This window comes from Cavia porcellus, unplaced genomic scaffold (genome assembly GCF_034190915.1).
Source record: "Cavia porcellus strain 051 isolate PalLab524CR breed Dunkin Hartley unplaced genomic scaffold, mCavPor4.1 scaffold_2, whole genome shotgun sequence".
In the NCBI taxonomy this organism is placed as follows: domain Eukaryota; kingdom Metazoa; phylum Chordata; class Mammalia; order Rodentia; family Caviidae; genus Cavia; species Cavia porcellus.
In genome coordinates, this window is record NW_026947485.1 from 35,754,807 (window position 1) to 35,777,971 (window position 23,165).

At 34.7% G+C, this 23,165-nt stretch overlaps 1 protein-coding gene across 3 annotated transcripts in view; it reads left to right on the forward strand.

The window, feature by feature from the left end:
- Chchd3 (coiled-coil-helix-coiled-coil-helix domain containing 3) overlaps positions 1-23,165 on the forward strand; it is a 269,090-nt gene that overhangs the window by 109,592 nt on the left and 136,333 nt on the right. Inside the window, exon 5 of one of the 3 annotated variants that reach the window (XM_063240579.1) lies at positions 22,011-22,100. The exons of the other annotated variants lie outside the window; for them this stretch is intronic. Coding sequence (XP_063096649.1) covers positions 22,011-22,100 — 90 coding nt within the window. The remainder of the gene's footprint in view (positions 1-22,010; positions 22,101-23,165) is intronic. 3 annotated transcript variants of the gene reach the window in all.

Below are 23,165 nucleotides of genomic sequence, written 5' to 3' on the forward strand. Positions count from 1 at the left end.
TGCACAAGTAGGTAACTATGTGAGATGACTGGTGTCCTAATGTGACTGTGGTAATCATTTACATTGTGTACATATATCCAGGCATTGGGCTGTGTACTTAAAATATATACAATTTTTATTTGTGAATTATACTTCAGTAAAGTTGGGACAAAAGAACCAGTGGGGCAAAAATAAATTATGACCAAAATTTTTATATCATCTCTCAGTCTAAAGATTCATCTCTTTAAATGTTTATTTTCTATTTATTTCTGTTTAACTCATTAAAAATCGTTGTTAATTTTTAACGTGTTCATTGTATTTTCTGTCTTATCAATTTCTGACATAACTTTTTTCCCTTCTAACATTCTCTTGCTCTACATTAAATTTTCAGCATATCAACTGTGGTATCATTTGAATGTTCCTTGTCATGCATGGATGATAGAATATATCTGTGTTTCAAAGTTATTATTTTTAACCTCCTTACAGAATTCAATATACTATAGACTGGCTTAGTTCTAACACGAAGGCATCAAAAAGAATAATTCCTAAATAACATCCTTCTTTAGAACACAGCATATTTTAGTTGCATCTCCATGTTGTAGATACCATTTCCAAGACACATCCATCTCAGTACATATACTCTGCATGTCTGTTATGATACTGCTTCTCACATCCTCTTTTCTCATTTCTTTCTTTGAAAAGAAATACACACACACACACACACACACACACACACACACACACACACTCTTTTTCAAGTCTCAGGGACATGTATACTGGGCCCATAGAGGGACACAAGAGAAGCATATTCTTAAAGCAGTCAGGGTTTGTCCTTGTAAACGACATGGTACAAATGCATGCAGTGAGTTAAAATTTGTTCACTGTAACAGGAATCTTTTATTTGAAGTGAAAAAACTGCCATCAATTCCGATCTCAATAAAGGTGGCTGCTGTGACAGAGAGCAACTTGTCAGTACGATATGTTTCTCGGACTCCGTTCTGGGGCATATTTGTTACTTGATTCTCAGTTTTGAGTTGGTTTTAATCTGGTCTTGGCATGCTCTTTTTTCCATAATATATCAGTTTCCATGTTTCTTTGGCTTTTTCTCAAGATTTATAGGGGGAGGGTGGGTGGCATTAGCTTTTTGTCTGCCAAGTAGCAAAGCTTGTTTGAGTTCTCTAATCAATAATTGTAAAATAACTAGAAATTGATCCATACTGGCTGTAAATCCACTCATGCATTTCTATTAAAGTCTGTCATCAGAGAAGCTGTACAAAGGATATGTTTGTTCCCCCATCACCAAAGACAGGGCAGAAACAAGTAACAGGCAACTGTGGATTAAGGAAATGTTCTTATAGTACTTGCAATTTGATTCGAGGCTTTGGGGATATTTCTGTAAGTTTTTAGTATATATTTTGCAGGAGGCTGAAAAAGTTCCTGTATGTTAATGTAACTTAATTTGTTAATGTAACTTAATTTGTAACTTAATTGTGTGATTGAATTCTGCTGCTTTTCACTGATCCACCATGACTTCTTCCTCTTCACTGTTTGGTATGATTTTATTGTCTCCCTTTTTCTTAAACAGAATTATGGGGATGGGGAATCAAATTAAGGAGATAAGTACAATAGTATTTCGTTTGATGAGATTATATGAGTATTTAATTTCACAAAGACAGTATACATGTTGCTGAGCAGAAATAATGCTAGATGAAAGCTGGGTGTGGTGGCCTGTACCTTGTAGTTGCAGTTGCTTGGTGGGCTGACATAGGAAGGATTTCTCAAATCCATGATTTAGAGGACAGCCTTGAGCAACATTGTAAGACCCCTGACTCAAGGGAAATAAAGAAAAAAGAACACATTAAGATGCTTGAGGATATTTAAGAAAAAAGGACACATGTTCTTGTCTCCTGGTTATCCACATAGTATCTCTGAATTTGTCAGATTTTTACCTGGCCACTATGAGTATGTTGTAAGACCTAAAGATTATGGCTGGCCAGTACTTTTTTGTTCTAGGAAGTCTTTTCTAGGCTTAGGGACTTCAGCAGATTTTTATACTTAATAACTTAGAGAGAAATTGTGTCATTGTGCTAAAACTTAAAACATATTATGTGGCTATAGAGTAAATATTAACGTTCACTGATTTGAATATATTAATGCATCTAAAGAAAGGATGTCTTTATTTTTTAGTCTTTTCAGTGTCAAAATGATTAACATTATTAAACATGTTCATAGTATGATCTTTTACTAGAATACAGTATCTGAAGATCTGCACAAACAGAAGTAATTTTTCTTTTTAATTTTTATATTTTATTTTTAATATTCAAGTCTTTATTCTCTTGACTTGGTCTGATTTAAAACTCATTTCTGTGTTAGTTTCAGTCCCAGAAATAAGTATTAATTTATGTATTTATATGTAACAAAATACATCATCAGTCATGATTTCTGATTTAGAATGGATTTGGTATATAGAAGGGAAGAAGATACTAAAAAAGATAGCCTGTGATTATGTTACCCATCCTGGTCTAACCCTAAAGAGAACCCTTGTCTATATCTCCTGTTCAACCAGGTCTGGTGGTCCTCTTTAGATGCTTGTAAATTGTAGGGCCAACAAAAAGTGCCAGTTTCCTGGTCATAAAACTCTTAAGACAACAGGGCTGTGTAATAGGACATCGGTAACACGGTGTTGCCATGCCTTCGTTCATTCAGCTGAATAGCAGCACTTGCTTTTTAAATCATGGATTCAGTTGCCAGCCTCTGTGTCCTGAGAAGTGGGGGGTATGATGGAGGAGCAAGGAGTTTGACCACTGCCATACCATCATGTTGTGAAGTAAGACAGACCCATGAGTCTTTCAGAAGCCTCTCCTACTTCTTTAACTCTGCTCATGCTGGTTCGTTATCCCTGAACGTCCCTCTTTGCTTTCCTACCCACCACTCTGTTGCTTTTCTCTTGAAAGCACAACAAAAACATGTTTCCTCCTTTGTAAAGCCTTTTTGATTTCCTAATTTAGAAGTGATGCTGAACCCATTTTCTCCATACTTCCAAAACCCACTGGTCATAAGCTCTTACGGCTATGGTTATGTATAATGTATCATCAGGACTGGGAAGTTGAAAGGAGGCACTCTTAATTATGTTTGGAGGACAGACATAAACTGGAATGTTCCAAGCAAGCCAGGAAATATGGTCATACTATTTATAACCTTTGCCCCATATAGTTCTTTTTTTAAACCAGGAATCAAATTCACACTCATACTTGATAGGCAGGTGCTTGAGCTATGTCCCTGGCACTATCCCATGTAGTCTTAACTGGTGTGTGTTTTTCACTTTAGAATGTGGTTTCATTTTTGGAGTTTGAAAGACAGAAAAGGACCATATCATTTATGCTTTCATTTCCATGCTGGAAATCAATACTTAATGAATGGAATTAATGTGTCCACAATAAATGTCAGAAGTTGAGCAGACGTTCTGGGTTATCTGGAAATCAAAGTAGGGGCCAGGGAGATTAGGTTGTGGAGTGGCTCTTTGGGCCCTATAGGCCACATCTTGAGATAATGGCAGTTTGGAATTCATCTTGGGCTGCTGTGGTCAACTAGATATCTGTTCCACTAGGTAAAGCGTGAGGGCAGAGTCTTCAGGAGCAGTGGAGAAGGTGGAGGAACTGTGCTTCCTGGGTGGTCTATCTAAGTGGGCACAGAAACCAGCCAGGGTGAGGAGGACAGCCTTCTTTGTGGTTGGCCAGAAGTAGATACAGGACAGATCTCTCTTTCTATAGGCTGCAGTTGGGATCTTCAGAGTCTTCATTAAATTCAAATACCTCCTGGCAGTCTATTAAACTTACAGCATTTGAGAAGGTTGTAATCACTTAAGTGAGACTACTAAATGTTATGTAGAGGACTCTATAAGGTTCTTTTTATGGGCTAGGTTATCAGTGAGGAAATTCTGTACTGAAGGGTCTAGATGACATTAGTTCTTGGCCTTGCCATTTAAGCAGTCTTTTTCACTGGCTAGAGTGGGCAGCTATTGTTATAATGAAGTGAGGTATTGGATATAATATTGAATTCATTACCACATAGTTCTAAAATAAGTAAATAACTTATTTGACTTCTACTTTAAAGATGGCCATAAGAAACCTCTTTGAACACCTCTAGGGTCTTTCTAAAGGCGTAGTTTTTTACTGCTACCTCCTCTGTTGTCATTATTTATTGCCATTGTCATCATTTATTGTTGTCATTATTTATTTTATTCCATTGAAAAAGTCAACATTTAAAATCTTTCTGTGAGTAATGAGCCTTTGGTTTTACAGTATACTGTCTATAATTTGATCCAGTGGTAAACTGTTAGTGCAAACTTTTGAGCCTAGGGTATTATAAGACTTTTTATCAGATATGATAGCAAACTCTCTACATGGCCAAAGTTTATTGCATTTGCTATGAAAGTGAACTTATCATCTATCCACTCAGGGCTGGCTTAAGTGCTTTCCTTTCTGTAGTTAAAAACCCCTTAGGCTTGATATTACCTTTCTAGACAGGATTGTTTGTTGTTTAATTCTTTGCTACATTTCCTGTCCTTTACTTGCTCTTGTAAAATACACTTTTAAACTTTTAAAGTTGTGAATTTCACACTTACTTTGTTTTCTTTATCAACTATCAATGCAGGTATGAAAGGAAGAGCTGTGTAATTCTGAGATGGGATGTCCCAAGTCTGGCTAGTTTTTAAAATCCTTTCTACAGCTATTAAAAAATGCAAATGCCTCATTAGATTCAGACTTACAGAGTAGGAACTGAGTATTTGTATTTTAAAAAATACAGGTTGTTACGCTCAGTCTTTGATGTGAACAGCTGACTGGCAGTGCATGAATTTATTTTTGGTACTGCTTTATAGTATAGGGCTTGCCATAACTTCGCTGTTAGCCTAGCAAGGTCATTAGTGCCAAGGCTCCAGTGCCTGTATGTGTTTTTAAGCTTTGTCTGTGTTGTAAGATTATAAAAGTCTGCACTAAATATGTTACATACTAGTTCTCTATTTTTCATATTTTTGTATGTAAATATCCTGATTCTTGTCCTTCTGCCTTAGTGCCATTTCATTTTCATCTGATCATAGAGTAAAGAATTCTAGCCATAGAGAGAACACACCTGGCTTGTGGACTCCACTTATTAGCTGATAACGCTTAGCCCTTCATCTCACTTACCTGAGCTTCAATTTCCCTGTCTTTGAAAATCAGGATCTCATTTTTCTTACAGCTTTTTTGCTAGGATTAAATGAGCTAATGTATAGGCAAACACTTCGTAGAAATGCATCTCTTTAATTTTTGCTATATATTTCTTGACACTTACACATATTTGTATATATATGAATTTTTCATAGTGGCCAAATCAGTGTTCCTCATCAAAATGGCCAATCAACAGATATGTATTCTGGACAGGTTGTAGAAAGAAGACTGTTAGAGAAATGGTGGGTTTTACTGTCCCCTTTTAAATTCTTCTCTTCTGTGCTCTCTGTATCCTCCTTGGCTTAGAATTCTACCCCTTGACTGTTCCCAGGAAATAGAACTTGTTTTGCATACAGTTAGTATCTTTAGTTGGAGACCCACCAGTCAGGAAGCATGTGTAACTCTCTCCTTAAACCTTTCAATGATTTAATTCTAATCACGTTTTTAAAACAATATTTCACTACTTCTGATTTTCCTAATTATCATGCAGAATAACAGTGGGGATCATGACATTAGAATAAGTGAGTGGCTTATGATTTTTGCCTCAGAAAGAGAAACTCTTGCTGTTTTTCTCCCCCCTTGAGCAACACAGCAGTCATAAATGAGCAAGTCCAGAGTACTTTATGATAGATAGTTAATGGTGCTGCGCCTCAGCCAACAGGCCTGTTTCCACAGCATCTGTCACAATTCAGAGTCATTAGCATACCTTTAATGGTTTCTCTTCAAAATAATTTCTACTGGGGCATTTAGAATGCATCAAGGAAAAATATTGAGTTGTAGAGAGAGGAATTTTAAATGTAGACAAATGATTTTCATGCCCTCAGATGTAATTTTGATAAATCTGAAACCACACAGCAGCATATTGTAGAGTACAACACATTTGACAGCATTTAATGTACTATCTGGGAGTTTTTTTTTTTTCTCCCAAATACTCTAAGATAGTTAGTTTTTTAAAAATTTAAATTAGAAATAATTTTTAAAAAATTATAATTGCTATTTCTCAGCATCCTTAACTGCATGACAGGCCTCTGGTCTGTGTTTAGATACTCACTGGCTGTCTTTTCTGTCTTCTGATCAGATATAGCATTAGGGTGATTCTCATAAGGTAAAAATGCTTTGTAGGGTATATGCTGTTTTTACATAATACTTGTAAATACTTACATATTTATAATGAGAGGGAAATCTTTGGAAAAGTGAATTAAACTCTGACTTTTCCCTTTAATGCCAAGGATAGATGAGAAAAGATCTGTAATAGATTTTTAAAGATGAATGTCTTAACAGTAACATATTTTAAAAACATATTTTAAAAATTTAAAGACATATTTTAAAAACTTTCTTTAACTTGTAGAAATGCAAGTCAGGATATTCTTTTAGCATTTTTACAGAGCTATTTGAGTAATGTCTTATGTTTGTGAAGGCTGTTTTCTTACATACTGCTTTTATTATGCTTAGCATTTACAACAGGGTCGTAAAGTGGACATGGTATAGAGTACCGTATTGTCCAAAACAAATTGAAAGACTATGATATGAAGGCTGCTGTGTCTCATTTATACAGTTGACAGTTGGAAGGATGGAAGCGTCTGATTTTGGTCTGTGTTTTAGACTTTTCTTTGACATATCTTTTTAACTGTCTTATGCTCCTGATTTAGTTACTTTTTTTTTTTTTTTTTTTTGTCTTTTTTTCTGGTACCGGGGATTGAACTCACGACCGCCTACTTGCAAGGCAGGTGCTTATGCCACTGAGCTAAATCCCCAGCCCCGATTTAGTTACTTTCTCATTGATGGGATAAAGTACCTGACAATATGTTAAAGGAGTGAAGGTTTCTTTTATCTCATAGTTTGTAGAGGTTTCATCCTATTAGTAAACTGGCTCTAAGGCAGAGGGGGATGGAAGAGGAGCATGGCAGAGGGGAAACAGTCTATGGCATGGCAGACAGGAAACAGTGCAGTTTTCTTCTTTCCCTTTTTATTCTATCCAGACTACAAGCCTATTGGATGGTGCCACCACACCTTATTTTCATGTAAGTCATGCCCAGAACTATACTGATCCAATCAGTGGACTAATCCAGTATCTTACATCCATGAACCAATCTTTCAAAAGCTTTCAAAAGCTTCATCTATGAGCACATGAAGCTTTGGGGGGACATCTAAATATAAGTCATCACAGCTAATGTAGCATGATTTTTGTAGTCCCATCAAGAGTACAAGTCCTGTACAACACACTTCCTACCTTTTTAGAGAGATGTGAGGGTTTTTTTTTCTTGGTGTTTGGATAGGTTATACTCTAATTTTTCACAACTTAAGACATTTTATTAAGTAGTATCCAGATACTTGTTTGCATTGTCAACACTGTATAAGTTTAATTTATTCATTTTTTATTTTGTTATTTCTTAATTACTGGATTGTTTAAAATCTAGAATCAGTTCACTGAGTAGGAAAGGTGATTTCTGTTTCTGGTGGATGTCTCATTTTTTTGGATTCTGGAACAATTACTGTTATGATGCTTAAGCAAACAAATATAGGCTCATAAGAAGATAGATCTTACTGGATATTGTGGCACGTCTTGTAGTCTCAGCTACTCAGGAGGCTGAGGTAAAGGATCCAAAGTTTGAGGCCAATGGAGGCAACTTAGTGAGATCTTGTCTGAAATTTAAAATAAAAGAGGAAATGAAATTCATAGTTTTAAACATTATATTATGTCTTGGTTTCAGACACTGAATCTAAGACACCTTTTTGTTACGCCTTTGTCCAGGCAACAGGACGGACTAGGGCAGGAAGGTCATCTCTCATCTCTTGTAGAAGTGCTAGAAAGTGTGTTTATCAATTTCCTTGTGGTTTTGTGCCTGCCCAGCATCAAAAGAAACTAGGAAATGTCTCTCCCTCCCCCTAGGATAATAATGAGGTCTTCCAAAAATCTGAGGCCCTATCATCAATAAATAGGGGTATTTGGAAGAGTTAACATCTAGCACAATAACATGTACTCCAAAACTGATATTTGAGCTTTTTGATGAAAAACCAATTTTTAAAAGTATCTAGTTAACATTTTTGACCAGTTCTTTGCGTTTATAAATCATATTGACTTTTTGATAGACATATCCATTTTAAAATACCAAATACAATTATTTTCTAGATATTGTGGTGCTAAAAAATTGTCAGTAAAATCTATAATATTTAAACAAATTTTGAAAAGGGGTGATGGACCAAAGGAATTCTAATTGCAGTACTTGATTTCAACACATTTCTCTTTCATTTGAATCTTCCAAGGGAAAAGTGAAAAGTGAAAAGCAACATTATCCTTGAGAAATTCTCTCTGTGCCTAAGCAGCCGTTTTTAATTACAGAAAATGTCTTCAAAATCTGTTTTGCGATTTTAAAGCTCTGGCTGTGAGAAAGTCAATTGTCAGTGGTGTAATGGAGGAAAAAAGCCATTTGCAAAGTATGTTGAATAGACACGCATTATTTGAACATTAGTGGTGGATTTTCAGTAGTAAAGTTTTTTCTTGAATTTGGGTATTATTTTTGGCCATATAAGCACAGGGGCCTTAAACATCAACCAGTTAATTTATGCTTGCTAAACTATGAATATAATTTAATGATTATTGATTTATAATAAACCCAAATCATGCATTACTTATTTTTTCTTGCAAAGGCGATTCCTTAGGAAGTTGTGTTTATTTTACTAGACCTCCTATTCTCCAGGTTTAAATCTTTCTTCTCTCCCTCTCCCACTGTACCCACTTTTGATTTTCACTTTCAAGGATTGCCTTAAAATAAACCTCCTTTTGAATATCCTCTAAAGTGATAAATCTTCATTAGCTGAGAATAAATTTGATTTTGGGGAACAGCCAGAAGTCATTTGGAGTCCAGGCTGGTGGATGATAAAACCGTAATAACATTTTCAGTTCAAACATTGACTATAAAGTTACATGATCACTTTTCTTGAGGTTGTAGAAGGCTAAGAAGGAAGTTCCAAAATAAGAAATTTCTGATACGTATGTTTGGTTAAAAGTCTATTTAGTAATGACTTTGTACATTTTGTATATTTATTTAGTTTTGATTTGCATTGACTCCTTTTTGTTAGTGGCTGTCTCTTGTAACTGAGAGAACACTGTCACACTTTTATGGGGATAATAGTTTTTAGAGTTTTAGTGATAGCTGTATATTATATTTGAAATGTAATTAAAGTGACAACAGGAAGATATCAAATTTAATTATGTAAATTGGCTAGTCGATGGTTTTTCTTTTGTGTTTAACATTTGAAAATTGGCAGGAAAGTTTTAACACTTTTTAAAGCGTAGTTATGTAGATCTGTATTATCAAATGCAATAATATTGTAACGTCATCAAATACTATATTTCTGGCTGTCATCAACCTGTATTGCTTCAAAAGTATAATTTTTCAAAACAAAGATATTCAACAGCTACGCTAAACATTCAAGTCTTTCAATATCTGTTAAGTATAAAATTTGGTCATTATTTAGAGAAGTTTTTATACTTCAAAAATCTGTGGTTCTCTGAGGTGATCAAAATATATAATGAATGTTAAAAATTTTATTATAAAACACATTGCCATTAATCACCCTCAAAATATACCCTCTATCTTTGATCACACTTATTGCGCCAATCTTGTCACTTTCTAAAGCACTTCTGGAAGTTTTCTTTTATGAGTGTTTTTATGTATAATCAAAAATATGGTGAATGATGCTGCCAAATGGCAGCTAACAGAAAGGCAATCTAATAAAAACATTACACTGTGTCCTTATTGACCTTATTCACTGTATCTGGCACTATGTAACTTCTGGCTCTTTCTCAAAGCCAGAATGACAGTGTTATGGATTAAAAACTGGTGGTCACCTTTACACCAGCTGGATTACATCAGCATGGTACTGAACGTAGATATCCCACGTGAGGAAAGTTGCCAGCATAAATAGAGAGGTGGGGAAGGAAAAAGTAGGCATTAATGTGTTATTACATTGAGGAGTTGTGGGTTGTCTTATGAGTTGCTGTTTGAGCCATTCATTCTCTTGGAGAAGCTTTGGTCCTGACATCGAACATTGCTTCCTGGCTCTGGAGAGGAAGACGTGTGCTGCTTGGTCTCCAGGATGGACTCCTCATGCTGGCTTCCTGGCATGTACCTGACTGTACCTATCTTCGGAGGAGCTCAGGACCTCCGGGTAGCTGAGGATGGCTGTGATGCTTTCCAGGACAGCCATGGTCTTTGTTGTGAGTGTGACTTCTTGGCTCCAGCGTAGAACCCTCATCCCACCAGCACAGCTCCTCCACCCTGCTAGCATGTACTTTCTAGCTTCCACCGCTGACCTTTGGGCCTTCCTGGCACGAATCCGTAAAAATAGACTGGCATGAGTCCTTCTTGTGGGCTCTGGACCTCCAGTTGGCTTTGTGGGAGGCATTGTCATGAGCTCTGGGTTTTCATCTGGACCATGTGGGACATTGCTATGGGATTTAGGCCCTTGACTAAATATTCTGTGTTTTTGGTTGTTGCAGATAGATTGCCTGCATTTTCTTGTGTTAGCTCCTGGTGACCATTATAAAAATAATATAAAATCCAGGTCCTGATTCTAATTGTTCTCTGCACAATCCTTAACTGTAACAATCAGGAAAAGTAAATATAGGTACAAAGTATCAAGTTAGCCATGACAGAGTTACTGAAGACATTCATGAAGGAGAACTTTCAAAACTGCTTCAGAAAGAGTCAAGAAGGATAGGAAAAGTGTGCTTAAAGGAAGGAAGGAAGGAGGAACATTTGGGGGAGGGGGATTAGTGGCATTATGTCTTCTGTAATAAATTTTTTAAAATTCTGTTTACTGTATATTTTGATCACAGTATGTATTTCTTTTGACCTTGGGTATTTAACTTTAAGTTAATATGCTTATTAGCTGTCAGATTTTTCATTTTTATTCTTGTAAATTTATGTTTAAGTTTTAAAAGAATTTGAAGATACTTTGGAAGAAATGAGAGAGAAAGGAAGGAAAAGAAATAATACAAAAGCCAAATAAGTATGCTTGTTGAGATTAAAGTACCTTTTATTTCTTGTTATTTGTACTACATAGTTGATTTCATTCAGGTTTTGGTTAATAGTTTATGCTTTCAACTGTGACATTTGTGATAACTTTAAAGCAAGATTAGTAGTAATTAGCCATGCATATAAGAAGGTTATTTTACTAGGATATTATTATTTTGTTTACCTGCTTTAGAAAAGCCTATTTTATATAGAAACAATCTTTTTCAGGTTTTCTAATACTTGAGGAGTGATCTGTCTCGTAAATAAGTTCATGTCTTGAGAAAGGGTGGAGTTTTATTCTGTGTAGTATAAAAGAATGCTGTATCTTGTACATTTTGTGACCAAACAGATAACAGGTAGAACTCACTTTCTTGGCAAATGTTTCAGAACAGTATTAAGGGACTGTGGAGTTGAACATTAAAAGTAATTAAAGAAAAGAGTTTATTTTTCCTCTTTGAAAAGGCTATCTAAAGGCATTGTAATGTAAGTTGCTTATTTATTCATTTATCTACTAGTTTGATAAAAGTTTACATATGATATATATATGTATATATATGGCTATAAGTTTAGTAACAGATGCAAGTTTGCTTAAAAGCAGAATCCTATCACTTTGTAACTAGTATAATATATACCAATGTTTACTCTACTATTATATTTTAAAAATATGAATATGAGGCTAATCATCTTGGATAGAAATTGTTTGTGTTAACTGCTTGTGACTCTTAGCAATAAAAGGTTTGCCATTCCCTGTTGAATGAGACCCCTCGTGACATGAGAGTCTAGTCTGTTAATAAGCTTAGCCGCTAAACCCAACCAATAAAATTACAAGAAAAACTCTTCATGATATTGTCGCCTTAGAGATCTAAAATTGGGTGACTTTTATTCGAAAGATATTTGTTGAGGACCTCTTGTATGCCACACATGTTGGTACATATTTTCAACAAATCAGATACATCCCAAAAATGTTTAAATAGTCTCGAAATTTTACTCGTTATCAGAAAGTAAAATACAGTGATCACCAGAAGATTTTAGATAAATTGAATTATTCCTTAATAATAAACTGAGCATATCTTTTCAAGGCTAGATATAGTAATCATCAGCATAATGTTTTATGTAATGATGTGTGTAGTTTTTATCCAGTTTATAATTATTAAATGGATGCTTGGAGAGTGTGTGCTTACAGATGGTTCTGTTTATCATTTTCAGTAAAAATGTTTATCTGACCTATGTAAATCTGCCCTCTTAAGATTGCTTCATAGAATTTCTAGCATTTATGGATGTAATTGCTAACAGGTGTTTAGATTGTGTAGAACAGTCTCATGGGAATAAAATAACACATTTTATATACCAGAGTTTTTCAAGTTCAGAAATCTTTTGAGGACTTTTTGGGTTCTAGTGAATGGTCTGCATTATAACTGAGCTTCAGTATTTGTATAAGTGGCTTAATTTTTTAAAAAGTTTGTTTTAAACAAGTTTTATTAAAGCAGTTAGGTTTTCTTAGATTCATGTTACATAAATGATTGCTCTTAATAGCAGTACTGCCTTTTCTTGTTACTCTTGATGTATTTTCACTTAAATCTCTTTCGTTCTTTCTTATTCTTGTATTTTCTTTTTGTCACTTTTTCTTATTCTTTTATCTTTATGTGGGTTTTTTAAATCAGAAATTGAACTCATGACCTTGTGCTTGCCAGGCAGGCATTGTGCTGCTGAGCTGTATCCCTGTCCCTTATTTATCATTTTTTAAAGTAAAGAATTTGGAATCATTTTGTTGCATATAACTTTTTTGGTCTTTGTAGAAAATAGGAATTCATTTTGGTGTTTGGCAATCCCTGGCATGTGTAAGTATATGACCTTGTATAAGAAATTTGTATTTTGTGTTGTATTCATTTATCACAGAGAACTGAAATCTAAAATACTATACCTTATTTGAAAAGTACTATTTCAGATGTTTTACAGTTCTGCATTTATTTAACTGATCTTTTTAATGTAAGTAGTGCTGGTTTAAGGTCAACCTTCTCATAACATTTTTAAGAAATGAAATCTCAAGAAGCCATCATAATTCTTTATAGTAATTTAAAAGATACATTCCCTAATCTCAGGAATAGTTTAGAATGCACATTATTTGTACTGTATTGTTCTGAAGGTACTAACCAATGCCAGTAGATAAGACCAAAAAATAGAAAGACAAACCTGGAAAGAAGGAAGTAAACATTGCCGTTGTTTGAAGATTAAGTGCTTAGAAAAACAAGAAAGTCTGCTGACAAACTTACATGCTGCAGATTTACAGAGAGAACGCAGATATAATAACTGGCTGCAAAGTCAGTGACTTTCTTTATTTTAAAATCTTTTTATTGTAGCAATATATTATGCATATATTTTCTATATCATTAATATTCTTCCAAGTTTTTTTTATAGATACGTAATTTAGATATATGATTACTTCCCTGTTTGGGAATTTGTATATTTCCCCTCCAGTGTTACCAAAATATTTTTAAAAAGAGTATCTTCTTGGATAAATCTTAGTTGCTATCATGACTTATTTTTTGTTTTCAGTAAATTTCTAGAAGCTGGGTAAAAAGAGTATATTTTAATATATTAATTATTCACATAATCACACAAATACTTTTCTCTCTCGAGAAAGTTTGTACTAATTTATATTCCTACAAACAGTATGTGAGTATGCCTAGTTCCTTGCTCACTTATCAAAATTGGATGCTGTAATTTTTCTATTATTTATTTGAAAATGAAGAATTGAATTTTTATTTGTGGTTCTTAAGAGGGACACACACACTGCTAAATTGAATTTCTCATTCATAAATCAGTTTTCATTTTTCATTATTGGTTTAAATATTTTTCTTAAGTGTCTCATTTCGTTTATAAGTTCTAATTTTAGTCACAGTGATCAGTCTTTCTCTTTTATAGTAATTATATGTTTAGACAGGTTTATCTGTCTTTAAGCTTTAAATAATTTCTGTTTCATTTCTACTTTTGTTTTCACTTTTTTTTAACAATGACATTTGTATTCAGTCTTGTATTTATTTGGGCATATGGTGTCTCACCAGATTTTTCTGGTGTCAGTATCAGTTTTTGAGTAAATAAAATTTATCAAGTTTTCTTTAGATTTTTCTTGGTTTTATATTATATTCTAATGTAGACTTAAGGCTATTTTGGGTCTTTAAATTCTGTTCAGTTGGTACATTTCCCAATCCTTGAACAAATACTGCACTATTAGTTATTGTATATGTATACTTTAAAAAATATTTTTAAGGCAAATCTTTTGTAATTTTGAATATTTGGTATGATTTATCTATTCTCCAAAATGAACATTAGTCTCTCTTCATTAAGCATTTTAATTCTCAAGTGCCTTGGTTATTCCCTTCTCTATAAATACATATGAATATATATCAAGAATGTATATATAAATTAGAGTTTTTGTGCTTCTCATATTTAGATATATTAGATGGCTTATTATTCAAAGGATTGATTCATACTTCTTACGTTTTCTCTTTTTTCCTCCTCCCCCTTTGCTTAGGTCCTTTTCTCTGTTACTCATTATTTCTGCCTTATTATTCAGCCGCATTATTTGTGTATGGTTGAATATTTCATAATCAGTGGAAATTCCTTTCTGCCAATCAGAGTCTAGTGGCAGACTATCCATAGGTTATAGATCTTGCTCTTAATATGTATTACTAGATTGTACACCATGAAGTTAATTTAGCTAACTCTTCCTGGTTTCATTATAAACAAAGAGAATTACTTGCTTCTTTTTAAGAGGACATTTGTGTCATACAATTTTCTCTGTTCATATTTTGCAGATGCTCTTATATAGTATCTTTGTGTCTATAATACCAGTCTAGAAACCATCATATCATTTTTTGCTCTTGAGTGTATTTCATATAGATATTTCCTTTTAATATAAAAACTCACAGGAGAAACTGTCTGAAAATTCTCTTGATGTGTAAAGTCACAGATTCAATAATTTGAAATTACACTGGGTTCTTTAGAATCTTTGGAGAATTGCAATTATTAACACTGTAATTTTTTCTACCTTTACTTGCAGTTATTAGAGAACAATTTAGGAAATTGATGCTTCTGTCAAAAGTCTGGATAGGTTGGATACATGCTTAGTCTGTATATAACAACATTAAGAACTCCAGAACTTTTACTAACTGTGAAAAAAGGAATCTATTTCATACTCCATTAAGCTGTTATACATCGCAGATAATTTATATCAACCCTGGGTCTTGTGTATCAAGGATAATAAACTAGTCAAGGTATAGAGTTTCTTTAAAATGAATGTAATAGTGTTCTCTTTTTCTCGTATGTTAACTTTGTCCCTTCCTCTCTAGAAGGAAATGGAAGTCTCCTTAGTGTCCTAAAAGTGTTCAGTCAGTGATTATGAACTAAAGGAGTTGTAGGACAAAGAGAGGATACCTCAGGGGTCACATGACTTAGAGTGATTTGCTCCTTATCTTAACTGCATATATTTCTTTGAGCATACATTTTTTTCTGGATCTCAGTTTTCTCATCTTTCAAATGAACCTGTGTGCTTACTTCAGAAAGTTGTTTTGAGAATTTAAAGAGTTAAGATATGAAAGTACTTTTTAAATTGTGGTTACTGTACTCATATTAAATTCTTATTGCTTTGGTTACTCTTGCCAGTGTTTCAAGGGTTAACAACTATATAGACAAATACCATGGTCAAGCCTGCAAATCAGTAACTGTTGTTTGTGATCATACACCTTGTTCTTTGCTTTTTATAAATGGCCTCATGCCTACCTGACTACATTCCTACCCTGTCAATCACCCAGCCATTTTAGGAACTCGGTTAGAGGGGAACTTAAAAAATTGGGAAGATAACTGTAATGGTGTGAAAAAGAATAGTGTTGTGCTCTTGAGTTCTGTTGTCTCCAGCAGTGTAGGGAGCCTAGTATTACCTAGTGGGCAACTGATTGGTGAAGGTGAAGGGTTTCAGAATTACACATTGTTAACACATTGCTAATGAGGCTAAAAAAACAGTAATTAAGATTGTAGTTGAGATAGAATCTCTCGTTACTAATATAATAGTGGAATGTGCAGTCCTGGAGCTTAGGTGTGGCTGTCCTGATGAGTGACTGATACAAGGAAGACCATTGTTTGAGCTGAGGGTAACCTTATGTTGAAGCATCAGTGAGAGCCTGGATCACTCAGTGAGCTGAAGATGATGGCCTCAGGAATGTAGTGTAGTTGTGGATACTGGGGTGGTAATTGAAACTTTGCAGGAAACTGCCTTGCCTGAGAAGTTGTAAGACTAAGTGCCCTTAATTTTGTTTTCTTCAAGGGTAATTATGACAAATAATTACTTCTTAAGTAGGATATAGTTACAGATTTAGGGACCAAATGCAAGGAGCTATAACCCACTATAATCTCACTGTTATATTTGGACCCACAGATTATATACTTTAGCAGGTACAATCATGAAAGAATGGATTAAAACTGTTCCTGCTTTAGAATAAGGCAAATGAATTGGTAGCATTAGTTTTCAGGTATTTTGAGAGAATATTGATCATTGAAAAAGCAGCTTCTTTGGTTACAGTGAAACTAGTCTTGTGTATACCGAGTTCAGGGCCCAAGAGTTCTCTTTCTTTCTTTTATTAAAAATGGAAACTGACAAAGTGGGTGGAATTATAGCTTACCATCCATTCTGAGTAATAATAAAATTTGTTAAGTAAAGCATCTGCTTTTCACCTTATGTGCCCCATGTGGAGCCTTACTGATACCTGTTGAATATGGTTTTCTTACCAAGTTCACTTATTCTCCTCTATACAGTGCAGCGAAAGTGAGTGGTGGAGTAGGTTTCTGCGTATTAGGAGCTGACACAGCAGTTGTGGGAGGAATGACTGCTAAAGTGTAACACTGAAGGCAGAGACAAAAAAAAGAAAGTAGAAAGTACTTTAGTGACCAATATTCTCTAATGATAGCCCTTATTCATGCACAAAACAAAGCAAAAAAAAAAAAAAAAACCCCATGAAAACTTCTCCATTTTCTCTCTTATTTCATATAAGGACATAGGAGTAAAATACTCCGAAGAAAGATTTCCCTTAGAGATGGCCACATATTTAATCAGGGATTTAGGGTGCATGAAGGGACAGGTCTCAGTTATATAGAAAATGTACTTAAATGGAACACTTCATTTTTAGGGATGCCAGATAATTGAGTTATACCTTAAATGTCGAACCATCTGACTAACACACATGCATACACATCTAGCTTCTATGTGTGGAAAGTGCTAAATGGTTTGAAAACTGTAATTAGATCACTAAAATTGTACCTCTTAAGTATTGCTTCATATAGTATTTCAGCGTTAAGTGCTAAAATTTAATGCAAGTAGCTGTGACTAATCTGGTCCTTATTTGTAACACAAATTAAGAGGTGTATGTTCTTGTTCATGTACTTTCTCATTAGCACTAATATTGCTAACGGGAGTGACAAATGTATTGTTTTTGCCTTCTATCACTCACGCCTTTTAGATAACTAGTTCCTTAGAGGAGGTCATTTTTCCTGTGATACATTTACAGAGCTTTGTATTTAACGGTTTTACTCAAAAGAGAGTGTCCATAGGGACTGTTTATTACTTGATGGGCTCTGGGGAAAAGAAATTTAGATTAACCAATTTGAATCATAAAAGAAATTATGATGGAAATTAGTGTTAATAGGGATATCACATACTCATTTGTTCCTGTGTGTCTTTCAAACGTTTTTTTTCCCTAGTTTTTTGTGAGAGTGGAAAGCTCTTTGCCCATTTCTGACTTTGCTTTTTTGTACTCTTGTTGCCATTTGACACTTAGAGACAATATTATAAGGAGTAATTTGTTTAATTAGGACTATAGAGTTCCTATGTGATTTAGTTCACATGTGTAGTGAATTAAATAAGAACTTGCCTAGTCTGGTTGGGACTTGACCATTCTTTCTTTGAGATAACAAATTGATTTCTAAAATCAAATTCTAAATGACATTTGCAACTATGGAATTCCTAGTTGTATGCACTTTATATTTCTGTCTCTTGAGGAAGATGTGTATACTTGAGGAAGCCATTTAATTTTTAAGAGTGTTAGTGTTCCCTGAGTTAAATGGAAAATGATATGTATGGTATAATACATATTTAACAAAGTAATTATGAATGTTATAAAATTACCTTGTAAATTCTTTGACAGGGTTGTGAATGAAAGATACAATTATTTCATGTTTAATAATTGGGAAAATAAAACAATAGTTGGGACTGACAAGTTTCATAAATTTCCTTAAATTCTTGAAGATGTTTGCTGGGATTTTTCATTTCTGCCATTTTATGGAACAACTGATGTGTTTTTTTTTTAAAGTAATACAGGTTTTTAATGAATTAATTTTCTTAACAACAATATGTTTTTAAGTATAACATCTTGCAGGAATGAGGTAGTTTGAAAAGGCAATGTCCTTTAACGAATGAAAGATCAGTCAGTCTCTTTGTCCAATAGTGCAGAAATACCAGCCACCATATTAAATCTTAATCAGTAACAGTGTTTCACTAATTAGAAGAGGTGGTTTTTATATTGGCTAAATTGCTATTTGTAAATGCTGGATTATATTAACTAACGATTAATTATCAGCAACAAATAAGTATAAGGTTTCTTAAAAGCTTCCATCAGTACCTTGAAGTAGGCACTACTGCCTAATATTTCAGTCTGTGTGGAAAGGCAGGTAATGAAATTATGAATATACTTAGAATTCAGGGCAATTTCTTCTCAAATGCATGTATTATTACTTTACCATGAGTGTATGAAATATGATTTATTTAATGCATTTTAGCCCCCTAATATTAAGATATAATTGAGATGTGAGGTAAAAAAATTGCATGTAGTCAGAATGGCACATGAATCATAGACTAAATTGCTTGTAATTTTAAAGGCACTTAGGGGAATTGTGAAATTTATATAATGCATTTTTATGTTTGGAAAAGGTTGGAAGAACAATAGTCCAGTTATTTTAACATTTCAGTCCTAAAAATAGGACTTTTGTGAGTTTTTATTAAACCTCAGATACCCATGCACATGAACAAATTCAAATCTTTACAGGTCCCCTTCTCATGAACTACTTTTTGAACATTTTCCCCTTTAAAGCTTGTATATTTATCAAAGTAGTTTAGTAGACTATAATTCTTATAAAGGCCATAATCTAGTTTTTACAAACCACACAACTGGGTGAATGACAACAACATAAATGTTGCCAGCATGTTTAGAAGGGAATCAGTTAAATGGTACTTGGAATTTTGATGATTATTGCTTTGAAAAGACTGAAAATCACAGGTCTTGGCTTTATAGTTTAATTACTTGCTTAACAATTGCTGGTGATTCACTAAATCACAAGGCTTCTAAACAAATAACATCAGTAACTCTGTCATGCCTGAGCAACTCCAATTTTCTTGACAATGGCTACCAAACTGTGTTTAGCCTAATATAAACTGTTAGTTTAACAGCAAGCAATAGGAGCTTCAAGCATGCCATTGATGAGGTACCAGTAAATTGAGCGCTTTTAGCACTGGTGACACTTATGTCAAGAATTACTTCAGCATGTTTCATCAAGACCAGTTGGAGAGGCAAATATAGTAATTATCTACATCCTTTTTTTGATATTGGATTTGGTAATGAGTGCTGTCCAGCTTTCCAGGGTTTCTAATTAATAATTGGTTCTTAAGGACACAGTATGTGGTTCCCCACAGTTTGAATAAGATTAGAAAGTAGGGTAAACCAAGGTCCTATGTACTTTCATGGGCCAAATTGAAAAGGCATTTTAAAAGAAGAGCGAGTTGTAGGCAGAGACTCAGGTGTGCTGGTGTGAAGACTTAATTTGTGCCTTTATTGACCTGTGCTCTTCTTCCTTGCTGCGTCTGAGCTTTGTGGCGTTCTGGGTACGCTGCTCTCCTATCTTGCCCTTTTACAATGGCAAGCTTTTTGTTCAAATGAATTCTTCCAGTTCTCTACAGTTTTTACTCATGTAGTAGCCACAATCTTGTGCTCCTGAGAAAATTAACTTATCTCATGTTCTTTAGTATCTTGCTGTTGAAATACCTGTGTCCACAACTTTGGTTTGTTTTAGGAGTTTTTAACTATGTAGTGGTGAGAAAGCAATACCATTTAATAGAAATTGCTTTACCTGGTAAGTTTTGATCTTTTCTTGGATTAGAGAGATGTGATATGATACTGTATCACAATGCTTCGAGTGATGCTGAACCCGCCCCCCCCGTCCCATGTCACCTCACGATTTTGAGGAAATGCTGAATATAGTATGCTGTGTTGCTAAGCTAAGATGTTCGATAGAGTGGATGTATTAAATGCATTTTTGTCTCAGGGTATTTTCAACTTTGTCAGAACGTAACCCCATCAAAGTCACAACGCTTTTGTAAGGAAAAAAAGACCCACATTGGATGTGGGATAATAAATTGGGTGTGGTGGCACATGCCTGTAATCCTAGCACTCCAGGTGGCTGAGGCAGGAAGATTGCAAGTTGGAGCTCAGCTTGCAGAACTTGATGACTTAGCAACAAGACAAAGCAACATAAAACAAGGGCTGGAGATGGATTTGGTGGGTTTCAGTCCCAATTCTCTCTCTCTCTCTCTCTCTCTCTCTCTCTCTCTCTCTCTCTCTCTGTCACACACACACACACACACACACACACACACACACCGAGAGAGAGAGAGAGAGAGAGAGAGAGAGAGAGAGAGAGAGACAGACAGACAGACTGACAGACATATGGCTAGTAATTCCTAGTTTGGGTACCTTCTTGCTTACTGATGCCAGGCATTATCCTAAGAACTCAGCATACATTTTACTAAGTTCTTACAGCTTGAGGCAGTAATTTTATTGTCCCTATGAAAGGAATGACTGAGGCTTAGAGTAGTTATGCGATTAATCTGAAGTAACCAGTGAGTTTGGCTCCAAACTCAATCTCTGGACTGCCATACCATCTTAGTTCCTTAGTATGAATATGTTCTTTTGGTATAATTATGAACATTGCCTATTTATTGTGCACTATGTGAAGGGTGATCCTTCTTGATGTAGATATTTGCAGAATTTAAAAATTGTGGCTTACAATAGTATATTTTTATCATGGTCTAGGATATTCATACATATATTCATATATAAGAAATTATACTATTTGTGATTTATTCTGCCTTCTTATGTTTTTTATTTTATTCTGTTTTTAATTCTACATATGCTGGTTGTTACTCATTAAAATTACTTCACAGTCTACTACTAGGTAGCAACCTATAGTTTGAAAATGAGAGAATCAGTGCTGGCCTTGTGGAGTTCCTACTGGTCAGTGAAATCGCTGTTCCCCTGGATTTACTCGTGCTCGTATGCTGCCTCAGGTACTTGCACTTCTAATTTTGTTAGTTTTCTAATTTTGTGAGACCTTGAGTAGTTTTGCCAATAGGCATATATGAGTGATTGAATTCTGAGGATGGATTAATGCATTTCCTGAGGCTGTGAGAATTTCGTCTCTACCATTTCATCATGATCCTTTGGGGGTCTGATAGAGTTCAGATTATATGGTTATATTCAGAACTTGGCTTTCCAGAGGCTGCCTTCTTTTCTTTCTGATGTTCTTCTATGCCAGACAGGTTCATTACAGCAATTGAAGGAAACTAATACAGCAAAATAGTCTTTTTCCCCTTAGCACTTTTCCATTCGTTTCATGTTATACAGGACAGAGTATAGCAGATGTGTTTTAAATTGCAATTGCAAAGATGAGTGGTAGACCCATCTTTTCATCTTGTACTCTTTTCCAGGCAGACCTACTTAAGTATTGTCCAGAAGACTCATGGAAGGCCATTGCCCTACTTACCTTTGCCCTAAATGAACTGGTAGCATATACACTGGTATGTCTCAGTTCATGAATTTACTTTGTTCCATGATTCTGGGGAAAGTGGTCTAATTTTTGCTCGTGCAAAAAAGGTGGACACAGTTGTGTTCATCATCCAAAATGATTCTGCAGACAAAACCAAAGTTTTACCAAATGCTTCTGTTTGCAAGCCAAATCCTTAACAAACAAAAGCATTTATGACATAACAGTACCTTTATGTCATGGACTTGTGATTTATCAAGTTCCTCTTTGAATCAACAACATTCATAAAGTGACTCTGCAAGACCCTGTTACAACCTCCAAAGTTATGGTATGAAATGAGGTACAGGATATTGTAGTGGGGGAAAACAGACGATAAGTAAGAAAGAAAATAGATATATGAATATATATTTAGTTTTAGAAAGTGGTAAGTGTATGGGGAACAGTAATATGGGTAAGATGGTAGAATTGTGGACTATATTGTTTCTCTACTTATTCACGCCTCACCCCTTGGAGTAATTTCTCTAGGGCATCTGAATCCTCCCAGGAGATCCTGAATGTTAAATCCCAAGACCATGAAAATATTTTTTATTTGTGTCAGTCCCATAACTCTGTGGGAGAATGCTTCAAAGAATAGAACCATTTTGGAGCAGTGGCATTGGCAACACTTGGAGACTTCCCAGTTGTGGACTGATTCTCCAGCCCAGATTGGACTTAAAGATGAATTTGCATTTTACCGTGATCTTTTTATATGACTCTTTGAGCAAATTGAAGTTTAAAAGTACAAGTTGAATCTCTTATCTGAAAAACTTAGAAACAGCAGTATTTCAGACTTCAGAGTTTTTGGATTTTGGAGTATGTGCATAGACTTTATTCTTACCAGAACATTTCATGTTTTCTATTTTCAGATTAGGGATGTTTGACCTGTGCCATTCTGTAGTAGCAGTTTTTAACCTTGGCTGCTATAAAGAAATAGATTTGGGTACTACTAGGGTTTGAATATGTTCCCTTTGTGTTCCTCAAAGTCCCATGATTTAAAGTGAGGTCTCTAGGGTGACACTATTGGAGAGCACTGGAACCTTTAGAATATAGGACCTAGCGT